Here is a 23,163-nt window from a genome sequence, read left to right as displayed (position 1 = left end):
TTGGAGGTTGCTGCGAAGGAAATACAAGTCACAGGCTTTCCACAGGTAACGCTGTCCGGTGAAACGGTTTATAACAGTAACTCCGCCATCTTGCATGAGTGAGGCCGGATAACAGTGAGTAACCAAGCTTGTCCATTATTTATTTTTTGAGAAGGTTGACTTCGAATATTATCACTACTTCTGTATACTAAGAGTGATACAAGATCCTATACCTGAAATAAGAAGTGTGAATATACACCTATAACGAGAAATGTGACAAACCTTGTGTTTTGTTTTCACTTGATGCATTTGCTTAATACCTGAGAATAACCAAAGTGGAGTATCCTGTGTAGTGGTTTCTAGTCCTGACAATATACCGGCTATATTTACACTGTTAGAGAGTGACAGTGTTATATTCAAATACTGATCATAAAATAGCTAATGGCATTGAACTATATCTTTCCGTGGTTTGTTACACAGTGTGCATGAGTTTGTATGTTTATGATATCTTGGTACTAGCTCATTCTTTACATTTTGCCAAATCTCACACAAATCAACTAGTGTTGTTTCTTCAAAGACATGGTTGGAGGATCATTTTACCAAAAAGTTCCCTGATTCCTCAGACAAGGGTCACCTTTTTAGGTTTCCAGATAGATTCAGTGTCCATGAGACGAATAAAATTGGTTTCAGCTTGTCGGAACCTTCAGTCTCAATCATTCCCTTCAGTGCCTATGTGCATGGAAGTTTTAAGTCTCATGACTGCAGCATCGGACACGATCCCCTTTGCTCGTTTTCATATGAGACATCTCCAGCTTTGTATGCTGAACCAATGGTGCAGGGATTATACAAAGATATCACAATTAATATCCTTAAATCCCAATGTTAAACTCTTGGTGGTTAGATCACCACTGTATAATTCAAGGGGCCTCTCTTGTTCGTCCAACCTGTACTGTAATCACAACAGATGCAAGTCTTTCAGGTTGGGGAGCTGTCAGGGGAACTCTGACAGCACAAGGGGTTTGGAAATCTCAAGAGGTTACCAATCAATATTTTGCAACTCCGTGCTATTTTCAGGGCTCTTCAGGTTTGGCCTCTGTTGAAGAGAGAACCATTCATTTGTTTTCAGACAGACAATGTCACAACTGTGGCATATGTCAATCATCAGGGCAGGACTCACAGTCCCCTAGCTATGAAAGAAGTATCTCGGATACTTGCTTGGGTGTAATCCAGCTCTTGTCTAATTTCTGCGGTAGATATCCCAGGTATAGACAATTGGGTAGCGGATTATCTCAGCCGTCAGACTTTACATCCGGGGGAGTGGTCTCTCCATCCTTTTTTTTTTCCAGATTGTTCAGATGTGGGGTCTTCCAGAAATAGATCTGATGGCTTCTCATCTAAACAAGAAACATCCCCGGTACCTATCCAGGTCCAGGGATCCTCAGGCGGAGTCGGTGGATGCGTTAGCAGTTCCTTGGTTTTACCAACCTGCTTATATCTTACCGTCTCTAGTTCTTCTTCCAAGAGTGATCTCCAAAATCATCATTGAACATTCGTTTGTGTTTCTGGTAGCTCCAGCATGGCCTCACAGGTTCTGGTATGCAGACCTTGTCCGGATGTCCAGTTGTCAACCTTGGGCACTTCCTTTAAGACCAGACCTTCTGTCTCAAGGATCGTTTTTCCATCAGGATCTCAAATTGTTAATTTTGAAGGTATGGAAATTGAACGCTTAGTCATAGAGGTTTCTCTGACTCGGTGATTGATACTATGTTACAGGCTCGTAAATCTGTTTCTAGGAAGATTTATTATCGAGTTTGGAAGACTTATATTTCATGGTGTTCTTCTCATAAATTCTTCTGGCATTCTTTTAGAACTCCTAGAATTTTACAGTTTCTTCAGGATGATTTGGATAAAGGTTTGTCTGCAAGTTCCTTGAAAGGACACATCTCTGCTCTTTCTGTTTTATTTTAACAGAAAGATTGCTAAGCTTCCTGATATTCACTGTTTTTGTTCAGGCTTTGGTCCGTATCAAGCCTGTCATTAAATCAATCTCTCCTCCTTGGAGTCTAAATTTGGTTTTGAAAGCTTTACAGGCTCCTCCTTTTGAGCCTATGCATTCTTTGGATATTAAACTACTTTCTTGGAAAATGTTGTTCCTTTTGGCTATCTCTTCTGCTAGAAGAGTTTCTGAATTATCTGCTCTTTCTTGTGAGTCACCTTTTCTGATTTTTCATCAAGATAAGGCAGTTTTGCTGACTTCATTTAAATTTTTATCTAGAGTTGTGAATTCTAACAACATTGTTAGTCCCCTCTTTGTGTCCTAACCCTAAGAATTATTTGGAAAGATCCTTTACTTTCTCTGGATGTTGTAAGAGCTTTGAAATATTATGTCTAAGCTACTAAAGATTTCAGGAAGACTTCTAGTCTATTTGTCTTTTCTGGTTCTAGGAAAGGTCAGAAAGCTCCTGCCATTTCTTTTGATTCATAAGGCTTATTTGGAGTCGGGTCAGGCCACGCCTCAAATAATCAAAGCTCATTCTGCTAGATCAGTCTCCACTTCGTGGGCTTTTAAGAATGAAGCTTCAGTTCAGATTTGCAAAGCAGCGACTTGGTCGTCTTTGCATAAATTTACTAAATTCTACCGTTTTGATGTATTTGCCTCTTCGGAAGCAGTTTTTGGTAGAAAGGTTCTTCTGGCAGCTGTTTCAGTTTAATTCCTCCTTATGTTTTAAGTTATTTTTTCTTTCATTTATGAGAGAAACTTATTTTTTTGGTTGTGGATTTAATTTTTTCAGCTGAAAATGGCTGTTTTTATTTTATCCCTCCCCCTTTAGTGACTCTTCTGTGGAGTACCACATCTTGGGTATTACTATCCCATACGTCACTAGCTCATGGACTCTTGCCAATTACATGAAAGAAAACATAATTTATATAAGAACTTACCTGATAAATTCATTTCTTTCATATTGGCAAGAGTCAATGAGACCCACCCTTTTTATGGTAGTTATGTTTTTTTGTATAAAGCACAATTATATTTCTAATTCCTTTTTTTGATGCTTTTTACTCCTTTTTCTATCACCCCACTACTTGGCTATTCGTTAAACTGAATTGTGGGTGTGGTGAGGGGTGTATTTATGGGCATTTTGAGGTTTGGGAAACTTTGCCCCTCTTGGTAGGATTGCATATCCCCATACGTCACTAGCTCATGGACTCTTGCCGATATGAAATAAATGAATTTATCAGGTAAGTTCTTACATAAATTTATATTTTTCTTGGCCTCGTAGGGGAATACCCTGTTATGTGCACAGGTATTTCCCTATTGGACCTCAGCCATAACTACCCTCAGGCGTCGCAGGGACTTGTCCTTAGCCTTCCCCTCTAGGACACAGGTATTTCCTATAGCAATCCTCTGCTGTACCTAACAACTGCACTGGATGAGCTCTCTGCTGGATATTGCTGCAACTGTTTTCCTTGCAAGGATTTTTACATGCTTGGTAAGCTAGTGGAGGGGTGCTACTTGAGGCAAGTGATTTGGCTATTTGTAAGTACTCTATCACAGATACTGCATAGCCAGGGGAATTTTTTTGTTCTCTTTTCAGGTCCCTACTTGTCCTTTTAAGGATCATATGCAGGTAAGACTGATGCCCACTTTAGCCCTCTGGCAGTTCTGGGATAATGTTAAGGGCACTTTAAATTAAACATGTGTCTATCACTTTAAGAATACCGCTTTCAGTAAAAAATCTACATTGAACCAGGGGGCTGTGTATTGATGGTTAGAGACTTTATTATGTTTGGTGCACACTTGTTTAGACTACATAGTAAAAAAGTTGTTTTATTTACAGCCACTGGTGGCTTTATTCCGGCGATAGCCCTGCCACCTTAGCATTTCCGGGATTTTTACTATTATAGGGTGCTGCTTCAGTCCTAATTTCTACTGTTGTAGGCGCATTCTCTACAGTGTTCCCAATTTGAAAAGGGGATGAGTGTCTTTATAAGAGCTACCAGGGGGCATATTGGTACAATTCAGACGTATGAGGGACTGTAGTTATCTACTTTGGGGAAAATATTATAAGTGTCTGAGTGGTGTTTATGCTTAGTGTAGAGGGCTCTCTACCTATATTTTTCTGCTCTGTTTTCTGTATAGTGTCATTGTTTATTTTAAATCATGAAACATAATGATTCAGTCCCCATTATCGCCCCTCTCCCTGCATATGTATGCATATTTTGCAAAACTGTTCCAGTTTGCCATGTCAATCAAATTTGTCAAAATTATATACCTCATTTTTTGCATACAGACCAGCTGCAACCATCCACTACCCATATGGAAGTTTGTCCTGTTCTTGTCACTCAGGGGGATACTATAGATTTTTCTGCTGAATTTAAAAGAAGTATATTTAAAATTGTGACAGCTTTCTGTGTGGTTTGGCTGCAAGAAGCAGTTGTTCAAACATTTCTGACATTTTGGATTACTAGATTTTTCTTCTGACAACCCACAAAACAAGGAACTATGTTTTTCTTTATATTCCTTATTAAAAATACATCAATAAAAAAAACTAATTGTGACAGATTGTTTGGCAGCTATTCCCAAACCAAGTAATCATAAATCTGGGGATTTCAGTCTCATGAGGTAAATGTGCAAAATTCTTGCACTCAGCCTCCCAATTCCTGCTTTTTTACAGAGCTCTGACTCTGAGGATGCTAGTTCAGAAGGGGAAGTGTCATCTGACGAACAGGACCCTGTTCCTGATTCTGAATATGATAATGGATTTAGATTTAAAGTGGAGCATATCCGTAATTTATTGCATGAGGTTTTAAAAACTTTAGAAATTTCTGAAGAAAAGACTGCTGAAAGCAAACCTGTTTATCAGCTTAAATATTGTTTTTAAAGGGACACTCAATCAGAATTAAACTTATCATTATTCAGATAGAGCATGCCATTTTAAACAGCTTTCCAATTTACTTCCATTAACACAATGTGCTCAGTCTTTTTATATTTAAACTTTTTGAGTCACCAGCTCCTACTGAGCATGTGCAAGAATAAGTGTGTGTGCATTTGTGAATGGCTGATGGCTGTCACATGGTACGTATATGCATTGGTGATTGGCTTATGGCTGTCACATGGTACAGGGGGGAGTGGAAAAAGACATAACTTTTAAAATTGTCAGAAAAAAAAAATCTACTACTCATTTGAAGTTCAGACTAAGTGCTATTGCATTTTGTTGTTATCTTGCATTTGTTGGTTATGCAAATCTACTGTGTTGACTGGTCCTTTAAGGCTCCACCAAAAATTCCACAGGTATTTCAGGTTTCTGATTTAGTCTCTGACTACATAGCCATAGAATGGAAAAAGGCAGATGTGCCTTTTGCTCCTTCTGTCAGGTTCAAGAAAATATATCCCATTCCTCAACAGAATTTGAAACCGTTGGAATAAAATCCTAAAGTGGATGGAGCTATTTCCATTCGCTAGACGCACGGCTATCCCTATGGAGGATAGTACTTTGTTCAGAGATCCCATGGACTGCAAATTGGAGTCTTTCCTAAGAAAGCTTTTACTTAGATTGGCATTTTCTCTCACGTGTATGGCTGCTGCAGGAATACTCTGGTGGGATTCCTTAGCTAAACTGGGGCTGAGAATTCTTCTACTGAGTATTTACAAAACTGCATTATAGCCCTTAAAATGTCTCAAGCTTTTATGTGTGACGCTGTAATGGATATTATTAAGACTGATGTTAAAAATATGTCCATATAACAAATTGTCATCAGCACTGAGTTCATCAAATACATTTATTGAATCAAAAAAACTGCAACGTTTCGGGATGTTAATCCCTTATTCATGCATGAATAAGGGATTAACATCCCGAAACGTCGCAGTTTTTTTGATTCAATAAATGTAACGTTTCGGGATGTTAATCCCTTATTCATGCATGAATAAGGGATTAACATCCCGAAACGTTGCAGTTTTTTTTATTCAATAAAAGTATTTGATGAACTCAGTGCTGATGACAATTAGGTATATGGATTGTTATACTTGAGTATTGCAGTGATACTCTGTCATACGTGCACTATTCACCAGCTGTGCTGACATCCCAGCCTTGTTCAAAAAATATGTCCATGGCGGTATTGGCAAAAAGAGCTTTATGGTTGAAATCTTGGTCAGCAGACATGATTTCCAAAAACAGATTGATGACTCTTTCCTTTCAAGGAAAAATTATATTTGGTTCAGATTTGGACTTTATTATTTAACATGTAACTGGTGGAAAATAGGCTTTTCTACCCCAAGAGAAAAATCTAAGGGGAAGGATAGGCGTAGTAATCAATTTCATTCCTTTCGTTCCTCAGGAGACCAGAAGTCTAAACACTCCAAACTGGTTTGGAAACCTGGATCTTCTTGGGCAAAGAATGAGCAGTCCAAGTAATCCAATACCAACATTAAAATTGCCTGAAGGTGCAGGCCCCATGCCAGATTCTCTTCTGGTTGGGGGCAGACTGAGTCTCTTTCAGAGGGCCTGGTTTGGGTCAGTCCAGGATCCCTGGGTTGAAAACATTTCCCAGGGCTACAGTATAGGCTTTCACTCCAGGCCTCCTTGAGGACAATTCATTCTGTCATATGTTCCAAAAGTTCAGTCAAAAACTATGGCTTTCCTTCAATTTGTTCAGGAATTAGAGGATATGGGGGTCATTGTCCCAGTACCTATGTCACAGCAGGGTCAGGGTTTTTACCTCTTTAGTGTGCCAAGGAAGGAGGGGACTTACAGACCTGTTTTTAGATCTGAAAGTACTGAATATGTTTGTCAGAATTCCCACTTTCAAGATGGAAACAATTCAATTTTACACTTAGTACAACAAGGTCAATTTATGACTTCTATAGACCTCAAGGATGCATACCTGCATATTCCTATCCACAGGGATCACTATGCGTTCCTGAGTTTTGCATACCTGGACAAACTCTTCCATTTTTTTTTTTTTTGCCCTTCCGCTTTGTCTGGCTACAACTCCACGTGTCTTCACAATAGGTGCTGGTTGCACTGTTGGCAGTAATCAGAGCTCAGGGCATTTCAGTTCCACCATATCTGGACTACATACTAGTTCATGCACCTTCCCTGTTGTTTCTGCAGAATCACGGTTGGAGAATCAATGTTCTCAAAAGTTCTTTGTATCCTGCCACAAGGGTAACATTTCTAGGAGTCATAATGGATGGATTCTGTGCAGTTCAGTCAGAAATTGACGCAAAGAACTCAAACTTCAGGTAATGTCTTTCCCTGCAGAATACCCTTTTCTTTCTAATGACAAGGTGAGTCCACGGATCATCTTAATTACTGTTAGGAATATCACTCCTGACCAGCAGGAGTAGGCAAAGAGCACCACAGCAAAAGCTGTTAAATACCACTCCCCCTACCCACAATCCCCAGTCATTTTCTTTGCTTGTATCGGTTGCAAGGAGGGGTAAAGATAGGTGTCTGATTCTTCAATCAAGAGTTTATTTTTTAAGCAGAGCAAGTGTGCTCTCGTTTTCTTTGGAGTTTAGCTGTAGTCCATGTCAGTCTCTTCAGTAGAGCTAGTGGTGGCTTTAAAGCATTTGGGAACTTGTGGGGTATATTCCCCACTGGGCCTCCCAAGTAATTTCATGCTGCCCTTGGTTGAAAGTTTGAGTAAGTTTACTCAGACTTTTCTTTTTTCCACAGGTCCATGTGAGGTAGGATACCCCTCTCATACCAAGTGAGCTGTCCTGCTGCCGGACAGATTTTTGAGGTAAGTGCCTATTTCTTTCCCTGTTTTGATATAGGAGAATTTGGCACTATGACAGTTAATTCTGTATAAATATTACAATCAGCCTTCTAGGTTAACGGTTTATTGTATGGAAGTTTTTCATTCACTGGGGATGTTTGGCTCAGTTTATTATGTTTTCACTTTGGTATACATGTTTTTTGTTTGTGTATTAATGGCTACCGGGAGGTTTTAGGCCACGCCCACAATAGGCATGCTTATCTGAGATTGCAAGGACGTTTTTGGCCCCCTTTTAGCTGTTTCCTGTTGTTTCTGAATGTTGCAGCTCTGTTGCATAGCTCCTCAGAGGTGGTTCAGCGTTCTCTCCGGTGCGGCTGTATGGGGGTTCATTTTCTGACTTAGTTTCCGGCAGCAAGGTAGGCACCTCAGCAGAGCTTGCTGAGGTGTGGAGGGTACCTGTTTTTTTTGTGTGGGGCTGTTGCTCTGTTTATATTTAAGTTTCTGTCTGAATTTCAGGGACTATAACGTTTGTGTCTCTTTTTGCATTCATTTTGTGAAAAATTGTTGCTGCAAGATTTATTGTGCAGTTTGTTTAAGGATTTTCTAGTTTAAAAAAAAAAAGTCTGTTTAAAATTTAAAGGGACAGTAACTTTTTTTTATTTCATTAAAATTCTGATTTGAACTTAGAATTTTTTATTGATTATGTTTTTTTCCTTTGGAATAAGATGGACCAAGAGGCCCCAAAGCTGTTGCTTGTTCACTATGTTTAAATACTAATGTTGAGCCTCCTATCCCTTTTTGTTCCTCTTGTATTGAGAGAAAATTACATTACACGGATAGACTTTTTAATTCTGAGCCTTCATTGTCTAGGGCGGATGTTGTTCAGGAGTCTGCTGTTCAGGCTAATCCGCAGCTTTCTCCTCATACGTCCCAATCTTCGGCAGTGCCCTGTGTTTTGTCTCAGGTTGGTTTTTCCTTGCAGGATATGGCTACCCATATGTCCTCAGCAGTTTCTGAAGCTTTGCTTTTCCTATGTTACAGGGGAAGCGCAAGAGGAAGTATAAGGTTTCTGATTCTGTTGCAATTGTGCCTAGTGTTTCTTCTCATAAGTCTGAGGAGGAAGATACTTCAGTAGCATCTGAGGGTGAGATCTCGGATTCTGATAGTGTAAATCCTTCTGAACCTGAGGTTGTTTCCTTTAGGGTTAAGCTGGAGCACCTCCGTTTGTTACTCAAGGAGGTTTTGGCTACCTTGGATGACTCTGAGGCGTCAGTCATGGTTATTCCTAAGAAGTAACGTTAACTTAATAAGTTTTTTTATGTCCCTTCCTCAGTGGAAGTTTTTCCTATAACAGATTGTGTTTCAGATATTATTGCACGAGAATAGGAGAAGCCTGGGATTCCTTTTTCCCCTTCTCCAATTTTTAGGAAGATGTTTCCTATTGCTGATTCTATTAAGGAATCTTGGCAGATGGTTCCTAAGGTGGAGGGAGCAGTTTCCACTCTGACCAAGAGGACCACTATTCCTATTGAGGACAGTTGTTCCTTTAAAGATCCTATGGATAAGAAGTTGGAAGCTTTGGTTAAAAAGATTTATGTTCACCAGGGGTATCAATGGCTACCGGCTGCATGTATTGCTACGGTTACTAGTGCGGCGGCAAATTCAAGAAAGAATCAAGGCTTTGAAGTTGGCTAATTGCTTTATTGCAGATGCTTCTCTACAGGTCATCAAGTTGGGAGCTAAAATATCTGTTTTTGCCATTTTAGCTCGCAGAGCTTTATGGTTAAAATCCTGGTCTGCAGATGTGTCCTCTAAGTCTAAACTTTTGTTTATTCCTTACAAGGGTAAGACCTTGTTTGGGCCAGGTTTGGCTGAGATTATTTCTGATATTACGGGAGGGAAGGGGCATTCTCTTCCTCAGGATAAAAGAGATAAACAGAAGGGTCAGCTGAGTAATTTTCGTTCCTTTCGTAACTTCTCTGGTAAATATTCCTCTTCTTCCTCCAAGCAGGAACAGTCCAAGCCATCTTGGAAGTCAAATCAGTCTTGGAAAAAGGGGAAGCAGCCCAGGAAGCCTGTTGCTGACTCAAAATCAGCATGAAAGATCTGCCCCCGATCTGGGAATGGATCTTGTGGGGGGGGGGGGCAGACTCTTTTTCTTCGCTCAAGCTTGGGTTCGAAATGTTCCGGATCCCTGGGTGGTAGATATTGTGTCCCAGGGTTACAAACTGTAGTTCAAGAATTTTCCTCCCTGAGGCAGGTTTCTTCTCTCCAGGTTATATGTAAACCAGATAAAAGGAAAGGCGTTCTTACGCTGTGTTCAGAATCTTTCCGACATGGGAGTGATAGTTCCTGTTCTGGTTCAGGAACAGGGTCTGGGTTTTTATTCCAATCTTTGTCGCTTCCAAAAAGGAGGGAACTTTCAGACCTATTTTAGATCTCAAGAGTGTAAACAAGTTTCTCAGGGTTCCGTCTTCAGGATGGAAACTATTCGTTCCATTCTTCGTTTGGTTCAGGAAGGTCAGTTCATGACCACAGTAGATCTAAAGGATGCATATCCGATTATTCCCATTCACAGAGATCAAAACAGGTTCATAAGATTTGCATTTCTAGACAAATGTTTTCAGTTTGTAGCTCTTACTTTTGGTCTGGCAACAGCTCCCAGAATTTTTTCAAAGGTCCTGGGAGCATTGTTGGCGGTGTTTCGATTGAAGGGTGTTGCAGTGGCTCCTTATCTAAATGGGGATTATGCACATCTATCGCTAAAGATTGTTCTAGATCTGATGTCCAGAGATTCTCTTCCATTGTGGTTGTCTCAGGATCTTCTTTCTCAGGGAACTTGCTTTCGCAGACCTGCCTGGGTGATTGTAACCACGGATGCCAGTTTGCTGGGCTGGGGTGCTGTCTGGGGTTCATTAAGGGCTCAGGGTCTATGGACTTGGGAGGAGTCGGTTCTTAATAAAGGTTTTGGAACTGAGAGCAATTTTCAATGCTCTTCTAGCCTGGCCTCATCTAGCTTCAACCCAGTTTATCAGATTTCAGTCGGACAACATAACGTCAGTGGCTTACATCAATCATCAGGGAGGAACTCGGAGTTCCTTGGCCATGACAGAGGTAGCCAAGATTATTCAGTGGGCGGAGATTCACAACTGTTGTCTGTCTGCTAGCCATATTCCAGGGGTGGACAATTGGGAAGCGGATTTTCTGAGCAGACAGACTTTTCATCTGGGGGAGTGGGAACTTCATCCAGAGGTATTTTCCAGCTTGATTCTCAGTTGGGGGCAGCCGGAGTTGGATCTCATGGCATCGCATCAGAATGCCAAGCTCCCAAGGTACGGGTCGAGGTCAAAGGATCCTCAGGCTGTTCTGATAGATGCTCTGGCAGTTACTTGGGCTTTCAGTCTGGCATATGTGTTCCCTCCATTTGCTCTTCTTCCTCGGGTCATAGCTCGGGTAAAACAAGAGAGGGCATCTGTGATTCTCATTGCTCCGGCGTGGCCTCGCAGAATCTGGTTTGCAGATCTGGTGGAGGTGTCTTCCCTTCTACCATGGCGTCTTCTATTAAGGAAGGACCTGCTTCTGCAGGGTCCCTTCCTTCATCTAAATCACGTTTCTCTGAAGCTGACTGCTTGGAGATTGTACGCTTGATTATTTCTAATTGTGGTCATTGAGACTATGATTCAGGATCGTAAGCCTGTGACTAGGAAGATTTATTATAAGATTTGGCTTAAATATTTGTATTGGCGTGAATCCAAAGGCTACTTGTGGAGTAGAGTTAGGATTCCTAGGATTTTGTCTTTTCTCCAGGATGGTTTGGAGAAAGTTTATTTGCTAGTACCCTGAAGGGTCAAATTTCTGCTTTATCTATTTTATTGCACAAGCGCCTGGCAGATGTGCCAGATGTTCATTCTTTTTGACAGGCCTTGGTTAGAATTCAGCCTGTGTTTAAGTCTACTACTCCACCTTGGAGTCTTAATTTGGTTCTTAGAGTCCTTCAACAGGCTCCGTTGGAACCTATGCATTCTTTGGATATTAAGATGTTATCTTGGAAGGTTTTGTTTCTGGTGGCTATTTCTTTGGCTCGAAGAATTTCGGAGCTTCCAGCCTTACAGTATGAATTGCCTTTTCTTATTTCTCCTACATTGGTGTATCCGGTCCACGGCTTCATCCTTACTTGTGGGATATTCTCATTCCCTACAGGAAATGGCAAAGAGAGCACACAGCAAAGCTGTCCATATAGCTCCCCCTCTAGCTCCGCCCCCCCAGTCATTCTCTTTGCCGCTCTGAACAAGTAGCATCTCCACGGGGATGGTAAAGAGTATGTGGTGTTAGTTGTAGTTTTTATTTCTTCTATCAAGAGTTTGTTATTTTAAAATAGTGCCGGTTTGTACTATTTACTCTACAACAGAAAGTGATGAAGATTTCTGTTAAAAGAGGAGTATGATTTTAGCACCAGTAACTAAAATCCATTGCTGTTCCCACGCAGGACTGTTGAAACCAGAGAACTTCAGTTGGGGGGAACAGTTTGCAGGCTTATCTGCTTAAGGTATGATCAGTCATTTTTCTAACAAGACCAAGTAATGCTAGAAGACTGTCAGTTATCCCTTCTGGGATAGGTAAGCCATTTTCTTAGACTCAGTGACAGAATTAAGGCTTATAACTAGGGCTCTATGCTGGTTGACACTATTGTGGGCTAAGTCGATTTCTTTTTAACATGTTTATGTGACATTTTAAGTGTTTTTCAGACTTTGAAACACTTTTGGGGAATTATATTACGCCTGGCAGTTGTTTAGACACCTAATCTTGTCAGAAAGGCCCCTTCACTCTGGAATGCAGAGGGAGGAGGCCTCATTTTCGCGCCTCAGTTGCGCAGTTGCTTTTCACTAGGCAGTTCATGCAGCTTCACGTGGAGTGTCCAGAGGCTTGGAAAAGAACTTCAGAGAGACTTATTACTTATTTGAATAACCCCTACGGAAGGTAAACGCCGCAGTAGAGACTGTGGCATGGGACTGTAGTGTTTTTAACCGGTTAATTGCTATTATTAGCTCCGGTTTGGGCATTAAAGGGTTAATTTGTCTGAAAATTGGTGTGCAATACTTTCAAAGCATTAAGACACTGTGGTGAAAAATTCATAAAGATCGGATATTTCTTTGATGTTTTTCTGACGTTCAAGTGTGTACTTTTATTATTTAAAGAGACAGTAACGGTTTTGTATAAAATAACTTTTATTGCATTAAAGTTTTACCTAAGTCTGTCTAACATGTCTGTGCCTTCAGATAGCCTATGTTCTGTGTGTATAAAGGCCAAGGTGGTTCCCCCATTAAATGTATGTGTGAAGTGTGCCATAGCGTCCAAACAGATAAAGGATAGTACTGTCATATTTAAAGATGTTGCCCAAGATGATTCTTTAAATGAAGGTAGTGGGGATAGTTCATTATCCTCTCCTTCTGTGTCAACACCAGCTTTGCCCGCGCAAGCGATACCTAGTACATCTAGCGCGCGAATGGCTGTTACTATGCAGCAATTAGCAGCAGTAATGGATAATTCTCTAGCAGCCTTTTTATCCAAACTGCCAGCTTTTCCTAGAAAGCGTGATTGCTCAGTTTTAAATACAGAGGATGAGCAAGCAGACGCAGAGGATAATTTATCTGTTGTGCCCTCACATCAATCTGAGTTGGCGGTGAGGGAGGGCCTGTCTGAGGGGGAAATTTCTGACACAGGAAAAATTTCTCAGCAGGCAGAGCCTGATATCATTGCATTTAAATTTAAGCTAGAACACCTCCGCGCTCTACTTAAGGAGGTGCTAGCGACATTTGATGATTGTGATCCTTTGGTGATTCCAGAGAAATTGTGCAAAATGGACAAATTTTTAGAGGTCCCAGTGCACTCTGATGCGTTTCCGATACCCAAGAGGGTGGCGGATAAAGTGACTAAGGAGTGGGAGAAGCCAGGTGTACCTTTTGTTCCCCCTCCTATATTTAAGAAAATGTTCCCCATTGTTGACCCCAGAAGGGACGCATGGCAGACGGTCCCTAAGGTAGAGGGGGCAGTTTCAACGCTAGCTAAGCGCACAACTATACCAATAGAGGACAGTTGCGCTTTCAAAGATCCTATGGATAAAAAATTAGAAGGGTTGCTTAAGAAAATCTTTGTTCAGCAAGGTTTCCTTCTTCAACCAATTTCGTGCATTATTCCTGTCACCACGGCGGCGTCTTTTTGATTTGATGAACTACAAAATTCGCTCCAGAAGGAGACTCCATATGATGAAGTCATGGACAGAATTCACGCACTGAAGTTGGCTAATTCCTTTAGTTTAGATGCCGCTTTTCAATTAGCTAAACTAGCGGCGAAAAATTCAGGTTTTGCAATAGTGGTGCGCAGAGCGCTTTGGCTAAAATCTTGGTCGGCGGATGTGTCGTCCAAAACAAAATTACTTAATATTCCTTTCAAGGGTAAGACCCTATTCGGACCAGAATTGAAAGAGATTATTTCAGACATCACTGGGGGAAAGGGCCATGCCCTTCCACAGGATAGACCTTTCAAAGCAAAAAATAAGTCTAATTTTCGTTCCTTTCGTAATTTCAGGAACGGACCGGCTCCTAGCTCTACAGCCTCTAGACAAGAGGGTAACGCATCCCAGCCCAAACCAGCATGGATACCATTGCAAGGCTGGAACAAGGGGAAACAGGCCAAAAAGCCTGCTCCTGCTACCAAATCAGCATGAAAGGATAGCCCCCGATCCGGGACCGGATCAAGTAGGGGGCAGACTCTCTCTCTTTGCTCAGGCTTGGGCAAGAGATGTCCCAGACCCCTGGGCGATAGAGATTGTCTCTCAGGGGTATCTCCTAGAATTCAAGGACCTTCCTCCAAAGGGAAGGTTTCACATGTCTCGCTTGTCTTTAGACCAGACAAAGAGACGGGCATTCTTACATTGTGTAGAAGACCTTTTAAAAATGGGAGTGATACAACCAGTTCCAAAAGCAGAACAGGGACTGGGTTTTTACTCAAACCTGTTTGTAGTTCCCAAAAAGGAGGGAACGTTCAGGCCAATTCTGGACTTAAAAATTCTAAACAAATTCCTCAGAGTTCCATCGTTCAAAATGGAAACAATTCGAACAATTCTACCTATGATCCAGGAGGGTCAATACATGACTATTGTGGACCTAAAGGATGCATACCTGCATATTCCAATCCACGACGTTCACCATCAGTTTCTAAGGTTCGCCTTCCTGGAGAAGCATTATCAGTTTGTGGCGCTTCCCTTCGGATTGGCCACTGCCCCAAGAATTTTCACAAAGGTGTTAGGGTCCCTTCTAGCGGTGCTAAGGCCAAGGGGCTTTGCGGTAGCACCTTACCTAGACGACATCTTAATTCAGGCGTCGTCCTTCCACAAAGCGAAGGCTCATACAGATATTGTTCTAGCCTTTCTAAGGTCTCACGGTTGGAAGGTGAACGTAGAAAAGAGTTCCCTGTCTCCATTCACAAGGGTTCCCTTCCTGGGAACGATAATAGACTCGGTAGAAATGAAGATCTTTCTGACAGAGGTCAGGAAGTTAAAACTTTTAAACACTTGTCGAGTTCTTCAAACCATCCCTCAGCCCTCCATAGCTCAGTGCATGGAGGTAATAGGACTAATGGTTGCGACAATGGACGTGGTTCCATTTGCCCGAATTCATTTAAGACTACTGCAACTGTGGATGCTCAAACAGTGGAATGGGGATTATGCAGATTTGTCTCCCCACATACAAATGGACCAGAAAACCAGAGAATCGCTCCTCTGGTGGTTGTCTCAGGATCACCTGTCTCAGGGAATGAGTTTCCTCAGACCAGAATGGGTCATTGTCACGACCGATGCCAGTCTCTTAGGCTGGGGCGCGGTCTGGGACTCCCTGAAAGCTCAGGGTCTATGGTCTCGGGAAGAATTTCTTCTCCCGATAAACATTTTAGAACTGAGAGCGATATTCAATAGGCTCCTGGCATGGCCTCAACTATCGGAGGCCAAATTCATGAGATTTCAGTCGGACAACATGACGACTGTAGCGTACATCAATCATCAAGGGGGAACAAGGAGTTCCCTGGCGATGAGGGAGGTATCCAGGATCATCAATTGGGCATAGGATCACTCTTGCCATCTATCAGCAATTCACATCCCAGGTGTAGACAACTGGGAAGCGGATTATCTGAGTCGTCAGACTTTCCATCTGGGGGAGTGGGAACTTCATCCAGAGGTTTTTGCCCAGTTAACTCAGCTATGGGGCATTCCAGATCTGGATCTGATGGCGTCTCGGCAGAACTCCAAGATTCCACGCTACGGGTCCGGGTCCAGGGATCCCAAGGCGGCATTGGTAGATGCCTTAGTGGCGCCTTGGTCGTTCAATCTAGCTTATGTCTTTCTACCGTTTCCTCTCCTCCCCAGGCTAGTAGCCAGGATCAAACAGGAGAAGGCTTCGGTAATTCTAATAGCTCCTGCGTGACCACGCAGGACTTGGTATGCAGACCTGGTGAATATGTCATCGGCTCCACCATGGAAGCTACCTTTGAGACAGGACCTTCTAGTGCAAGGTCCATTCGAACATCCAAACCTAGTTTCTCTGCAACTGACTGCTTGGAGATTGAACGCTAGATTCTATCTAAGCGTGGGTTTTCGGAATCAGTTATAGATACTCTGGTTCAGGCTAGAAAGCCTGTAACCAGGAGAATTTACCATAAGATATGGCAGAAATATCTCTGTTGGCGCAAATCCAAGGGTTACTCATGGAGTAAAATTAGGATTCCAAGGATACTTTCCTTTCTCCAAGAGGGATTGGAGAAAGGTCTGTCAGCTAGTTCTCTAAAAGGACAGATATCTGCTCTGTCTGTCTTGTTGCACAAACGTCTGGCAGCCGTGCCAGATGTTCAGGCGTTCGTACAGGCGTTAGTCAGAATCGAGCCTGTCTACAGACCTGTGACTCCTCCTTGGAGTCTAAATTTAGTTCTTTCAGTTCTTCAAGGGGTTCCGTTTGAACCTTTACATTCCATAGATATTAAGTTACTATCTTGGAAAGTTTTGTTTTTGGTTGCAATTTCTTCTGCTAGAAGAGTTTCTGAATTGTCTGCTTTGCAGTGTAATTCACCCTATCTGGTGTTTCATACAGATAAGGTAGTTTTACGTACCAAGCCTGGTTTTCTTCCAAAAGTGGTTTGTAATAGAAATATTAACCAGGAAATAGTTGTTCCTTCTCTATGTCCTAATCCAGTTTCTAAAAAGGAACGTTTGTTACACAATCTAGATGTGGTTTGTGCATTAAAATTCTATCTAGAAGCAACAAAGGATTTCAGACAGACATCATCCTTGTTTGTCATCTATTCTGGTAAAAGGAGAGGTCAGAAAGCTACTGCTACCTCTCTTTCCTTCTGGCTAAAAAGCATCATCCGATTGGCTTATGAGACTGCCGGACGGCAGCCTCCTGAACGAATTACAGCTCACTCTACTAGAGCTGTGGCTTCCACATGGGCTTTCAAGAATGAGGCTTCTGTTGAACAGATCTGTAAGGCAGCGACGTGGTCTTCTCTGCATACATTTGCCAAATTTTACAAATTACTTCGGAGGCTATTTTTGGGAGAAAGGTTTTACAAGCAGTGGTGCCTTCCGTTTAGGTTACCTGACTTGTTCCCTCCCTTCATCCGTGTCCTAAAGCTTTGGTATTGGTTCCCACAAGTAAGGATGAAGCCGTGGACCGGATACACCAATGTAGGAGAAAACAGAATTTATGTTTACCTGATAAATTTCTTTCTCCTACGGTGTATCCGGTCCACGGCCCGCCCTGGCATTTAGTCAGGTTTATATATATATTTTTTTTTTTAACACTACAGTCACCACTGCACCCCTATGGTTCTCCTTTTTCTCCTAACCGTCGGTCGAATGACTGGGGGGCGGAGCTAGAGGGGGGGCTATATGGACAGCTTTGCTGTGTGCTCTCTTTGCCATTTCCTGTAGGGAATGAGAATATCCCACAAGTAAGGATGAAGCCGTGGACCGGATACACCGTAGGAGAAAGAGAAATTTATCAGGTAAACATAAATTCTGTTTTTTCACTCTGATAAGTTAGTTCTGCGTACTGCCTTGGGTTTTCTTCCCAAGGTTGTTTCTGATAAGAATATTAATCAAGAGATTGTTGTTACTTCTTTGTGTCCTAATCCCTCTTCTCATAAGCAGCGTTTGTTGAACAACCTGGATGTGGTTCGTGCATTGAAATATTATTTGCAGGCGACTAAGGATTTTCGCCAGTCTTTTTCTTTATTTGTTGTCTTTTCTGGGAAGCGTAAGGGTAAGAAAGCTACGGCTACTTCTTTCGTTTTGGTTGAGTGTTATTTGCTTGGCATATGAGACTGCTGGTCAGCAGCCTGAGAGAATCATGGCTCATTCCACAAAGGCTGTTTCATCTTCTTGGGCTTTCAAAAATTGAGCTTTTGTAGATCAGCTTTGTAAGGCTGCGACTTGGTAATCTTTGCATACTTTTTCTAAATTTTACAAATTTGATACTTTTGCTTCAGCAGAGGCTTCTTTTGGGAGAAAGGTTCTTAGAGCAGTGGTTCCTTCTGTTTAGGTTAACTGTCTTGTCCCTCACTTATCCGTGTCCTCTAGCTTGGGTATTGGTTCCCAACAGTAATTAAGATGATCCGTGGACTCACCGTGTCATTAGAAAGAAAACATAATTTATTCTTACCTGATAAATTTATTTATTTCTTGGCACAGTGAGTCCACGGCCCACCCTGTTTTTCAGACAGTTTGTTTTTCTATAAACTGCAGGCACCTCTGCACCTTAACTCAGTGTTTTTCAACCAGTGTGCCGTGGCACACTAGTGTGCCGTGAGAGATCCTCAGGTGTGCCACGGCAGACTGACAACAGTGTGACAAATTTTTAAACTTTGCTTGTTTTTTACTCCCAGTGCAGGGGTAGTTTGTAGGAGGCATGGCATAGCAGCACAATACATACAGTATGTGTGTGTTTGTGTGTATGTGTATATATATATGCTGTATTAGGCTACAATGTGTGATTTTTTTTTAAATTTTGGGATGGTGGTGTGCCACAGGATTTTTTAATGTAAAAAAGTGTGCCACGGCAAAAAAAAGGTTAAAAATCACTGCCTTAACTTACTTCCTTTCCCTTTGGTCGAATGACCGGGGATTGTGGGTAGGGGGAGTGGTATTTAACAGCTTTTGCTGTGGTGCTCTTTGCCTCCTCCTGCTGGTCAGGAGTGATATTCCAAACCGTAATTAAGATGATCCGTGGACTCACTGTGTCAAGAAATAAATAAATTTATCAGGTAAGAATAAATTATGTTTTTCTATCAGTGGCTCAATACATGGAAGTGGTGGGTCTTATGGTAGCTGCTTCATATGCATTTCCTTTTGCCCATTTCCACTTGTGACCCCTTGAACTATCTCTATGCTAAGTCAGTGGTCAATTATCTGCAAAATGTTCTGGATTTTCCTGTCAGAAAATATTTGTCTTGGTGGATACAAAGTCCTTCTTTGACCCCTGGGGCATCTTTTCTTCATCCTTCATGGGCTATTTTGACGACAGGTGCCAGTCTGTCTGGTCCCCTTTAGAGGCAAGGTTATGAACCAACATTCTTTAACTTCAAGTGATTCTTCAGGTTCTTCAGTCCTGGCCATTGTTGAAAAATGTATCTGTTTCCAATGGGACATTACAGGGGTAGCCTACATAGATCATCAGTGAGATACCCATCAGTCCTCTGGCCGTACAGGATTATCTCAGATTTTCTCCTGGGCAGAGAAGAATCAGTGCACCCTATCAGCAATTCACATACCACATGGGAGGCAGACTGTCGGTCAGTTCATCCAGGTGAGTGGTCTCTCCATCAGGAGATATTCAATCAACTAGTGTCAAGATGGGCAGTGCCAGACATAGATCTCATGGCCTCCCACTTAAATCACAAGCCTCCAAGGTATTGTGCAAGGTCAAGAGATCCACAGGCTTACAGGATAGACGCCTTGGTGTGTACATGGGAATGTCATCTTGCATACCTGTTTTCTCTGTTTGTTCTACTCCCAAGAGTTATTGCTCCAGCCTCACCATGCAGAACATGGAATGCAGATCTAGTGCAGATGTCCTCATCTCCACCATGGACTTTTCCTCTAAGACAGAACCTATTAATTTGAGATAATCTTTTCCATCAGGATCTAAAATCTCTAAGTTTAATGGCTTGGAGGTTGAATGCCTAGTTTTGAGGTATAGGGGTTTCTCTGATTCAGTCATTGATACGCTGATTCATTCTAGAAAGCCTGTGACACCTAGTATTTCACAAGATTTGAAAAGTTTATTTTCAGTGGTGTTCATTCAAGGGGTACTCTTGGGTATTCCTTTAGGATTCCTAGAATCCTTCAATTTTTACAAAACGGCCTTGACAAAGGTTTGTCTGCCAATTCCCTTAAAGGTCTAATTTCTGCCTTTTCTGCTCTTTTTCATAGGAAGTTGGCTAAACTTCCTGATGATCAGACTTTTCTACAAGCGTTCGTTCAAATTAGGCCAGTTTTAAAACCTATTTCTCCACTCTGGAATTTTGAATTCAATTATTTCTGTATCACAGGGTCCTCCTTTTGAACCAATGCATTTCGTCGACTTTAAAATGATGTCTTGGAAGATGCTTTTCCTGTTAGCTATCTGCTAGGAGAGTTTCTGAATTGTAAGCAGTGTCTTGTGATTTTCAGTTATTGATTATTCACAAGGATAAGGCTGTGCTTCGTACTAAATATGATTTCCTAGTGTCTACAGAAAACATTAAAGGGACAGTTTACTCAAAAATGTTCTCCCCTTTAATTTGTTCCCAATGATCCACTTTACCTGCTGGAGTGTATTAAATTGTTTACAAGTTGTTTACCCTTATATTGTCATCTGAAATAGTTGATTTAGCATGTGGTATCCCCACCTATTCTGAACATTTGTGGTCGCAGGTCCAAGCTATAGATAAGCTTTGTTTACACAGCCAGCAGTAGAAATGACACTCACAGTGGGTTATAGAAGAGATAAGGTAATACAATTTTGATTTTCCATTGTTCTCTCCAAGTACTGGTGATTGTTTTATGGACAGATATAAGATAAAGAAGCAGATATATGTACACAATGTGATACAGTAATGAGACCTGATTATACCTACAAGCTCAACCATTTTATTAGGTTGTGGCTTCAAAACACAAAATCAGAGCTTTAATATACACAAATAAACCTTAAACAGCTAATTTTCATACATTTTTTACTCTGCAGGTGGTAAAAAAAAAATTGTAAACACATTAAGGGAAAAACTATTTTACAGTATACTGTCCCTTTAATCAGGAGATCGTTGTTCCTTCATTATGTCCAAATCTTGATAACTCTAAAGAACATATGTTACATAATCTTGATGTCGTTAGAGCTTTAAAGTTTTATTTACAAACCACTAAGGATTTCAGACAATTTTCTAGTTTGTTTGTTCATTACTCAGGTTCTTGTAAAGGACAGAAAGCAACTAAAGTAGCATTCCTTCTTGACTTAAAGGACCAGTAAACAGTAGATTTGCATAATCAACAAATGCAAGATGACAAGCTAATACAATAGCATTTACTCTGAATTTCAAATGAGTAGTAGATTATATTCTAACACATTTCAAAGTTATGTATATTTCCACTCCCCCTGTACCATGTGATAGCAATCAGCCAATCACAAATGCATATACGTATAGTCTGAGTTCTTGCACATGCTCAGTAGGAGCTGGTGACTCAAAAAAAGTGTAAATATAAAAGACTGTGCACATTTTTTTTTTTTATGGAAGTAAATTGGAAAGTTGTTTAAAATTACATGCTGTATCTGAATCATGAAAATGTAATAAAACCTGAGTTTCCCTTTAAACAAGTGATTTATAACACTTACTTGGTGACGGGAAGGTCACCTAACAAGTGTATCACAGCTCATTCTACAAGAGCAGTTGCAACTTTATGGGCTTTTAAAAATAATGCATCTTTGGAACAGATTTGCAAGACTGCCACATGGTTTTCTCTGCATACTTTTTTCAAATGTTATCGTTTTGATGTCTTTGCTTCATTACAAGCAGCTTTTGGCAGGAAAGTCCTTCAGGCTGCAGTATCAGCTAAATAGAAACTGCCATAAAAATGGTCCCACCCTATCTGTAACATAGACCATCTGCTTGGGTATTAATTCCATATGTTATGGAGGACTGTTGGTCCACAGGCCTCACCCATTGTTTAGGGTAACAGTTCTAATGACAGCTCTGCAGACCCTGCTTTGTCTTTCCTACTCTTTTCTTTCCTATTCTCTACTCTTCTATGCACAAAACTAAAGAGAGATGGAGGTGGGAGGTATTTAAAGCTCTTTTATTGGTTTTTTACTTCCACCTAGTGGTGAGAAATATATCCCTTGTGTTATGGAGGACTGTGGACCATCATCATTCCAAAATAAAATAATTTATCAAGTAATCATAAATTATGATTTTCATTCTGTATTTTTTTTTAATCTGTTCTATTGTAATTATTAATTATTCAACTACCAACACACTGTTGTAAAGTCTAACATTGTGATATTAATGTGCATGTTTGCCAATCTTTGTCCTCGTTTGCCATGTAATTAAGCAGTCACCTCTCTCTGCTGTTTCAGTGGATTGCTGGGATGGGCCTGATGGAATGCCAGTCATTTATCATGGACACACACTGACCACCAAAATAAAGTTCTCAGATGTCTTGCTCACCATTAAAGAACATGCTTTTGTCACCTCTGAGTGAGTTCAATGTTTTTAAATGTTAAAATATAAGCAACCTGCTCATGAGATGTTGACTGAAAACTCTGCATGAACTAAGATAGGAAAATGTTAGTATATATTATATGCATCCCTGAACAGTAGAGTCTTTGAGGAGCACTTGAAAACTCGGGGAGAGTTGTGTAGAGCGAGGCAGAGAGTTCCACAAAATAGGGGCCAGTCCTATTGTTGACAGAAAAGTGAAAGGGATATTAACCCCTTTGCTTCCGGAAATTTCAGCGAAAAACTTGCCCAAAATACAGAAGAATTTTTAGCGTTTTGTGCAATCACTCAATATATATATATATATATATATATATATATATATATATATATATATATATATATATATATGTATATGTATATGTACAGGGAGTGCAGAATAATTAGGCAAATGAGTATTTTGACCACATCATCCTCTTTATGCATGTTCTCTTACTCCAAGCTTTATAGGCTCGAAAGCCTACTACCAATTAAGCATATTAGGTGATGTGCATCTCTGTAATGAGAAGGGGTGTGGTCTAATGACATCAACACCCTATATCAGGTGTGCATAATTATTAGGCAACTTCCTTTCCTTTGGCAAAATGGGTCAAAAGAAGGACTTGACAGGCTCAGAAAAGTCAAAAATAGTGAGATATCTTGCAGAGGGATGCAGCACTCTTAAAATTG

General features: G+C 41.0%; 1 protein-coding gene across 3 annotated transcripts in view; it reads left to right on the top strand.

The window, feature by feature from the left end:
• PLCG1 (phospholipase C gamma 1) overlaps positions 1-23,163 on the top strand; it is a 167,813-nt gene that overhangs the window by 91,924 nt on the left and 52,726 nt on the right. For all 3 annotated transcript variants that reach the window (XM_053714432.1, XM_053714364.1, XM_053714504.1), the window contains one exon: positions 22,353-22,473. In XM_053714432.1, coding sequence (XP_053570407.1) covers positions 22,353-22,473 — 121 coding nt within the window. The remainder of the gene's footprint in view (positions 1-22,352; positions 22,474-23,163) is intronic.

Source organism: Bombina bombina, chromosome 1, assembly GCF_027579735.1.
Source record: "Bombina bombina isolate aBomBom1 chromosome 1, aBomBom1.pri, whole genome shotgun sequence".
NCBI lineage: Eukaryota > Metazoa > Chordata > Amphibia > Anura > Bombinatoridae > Bombina > Bombina bombina.
The sequence above is the reverse complement of the archived record's forward strand: the minus strand, read 5'-3'. Positions and strand labels throughout refer to the sequence as shown.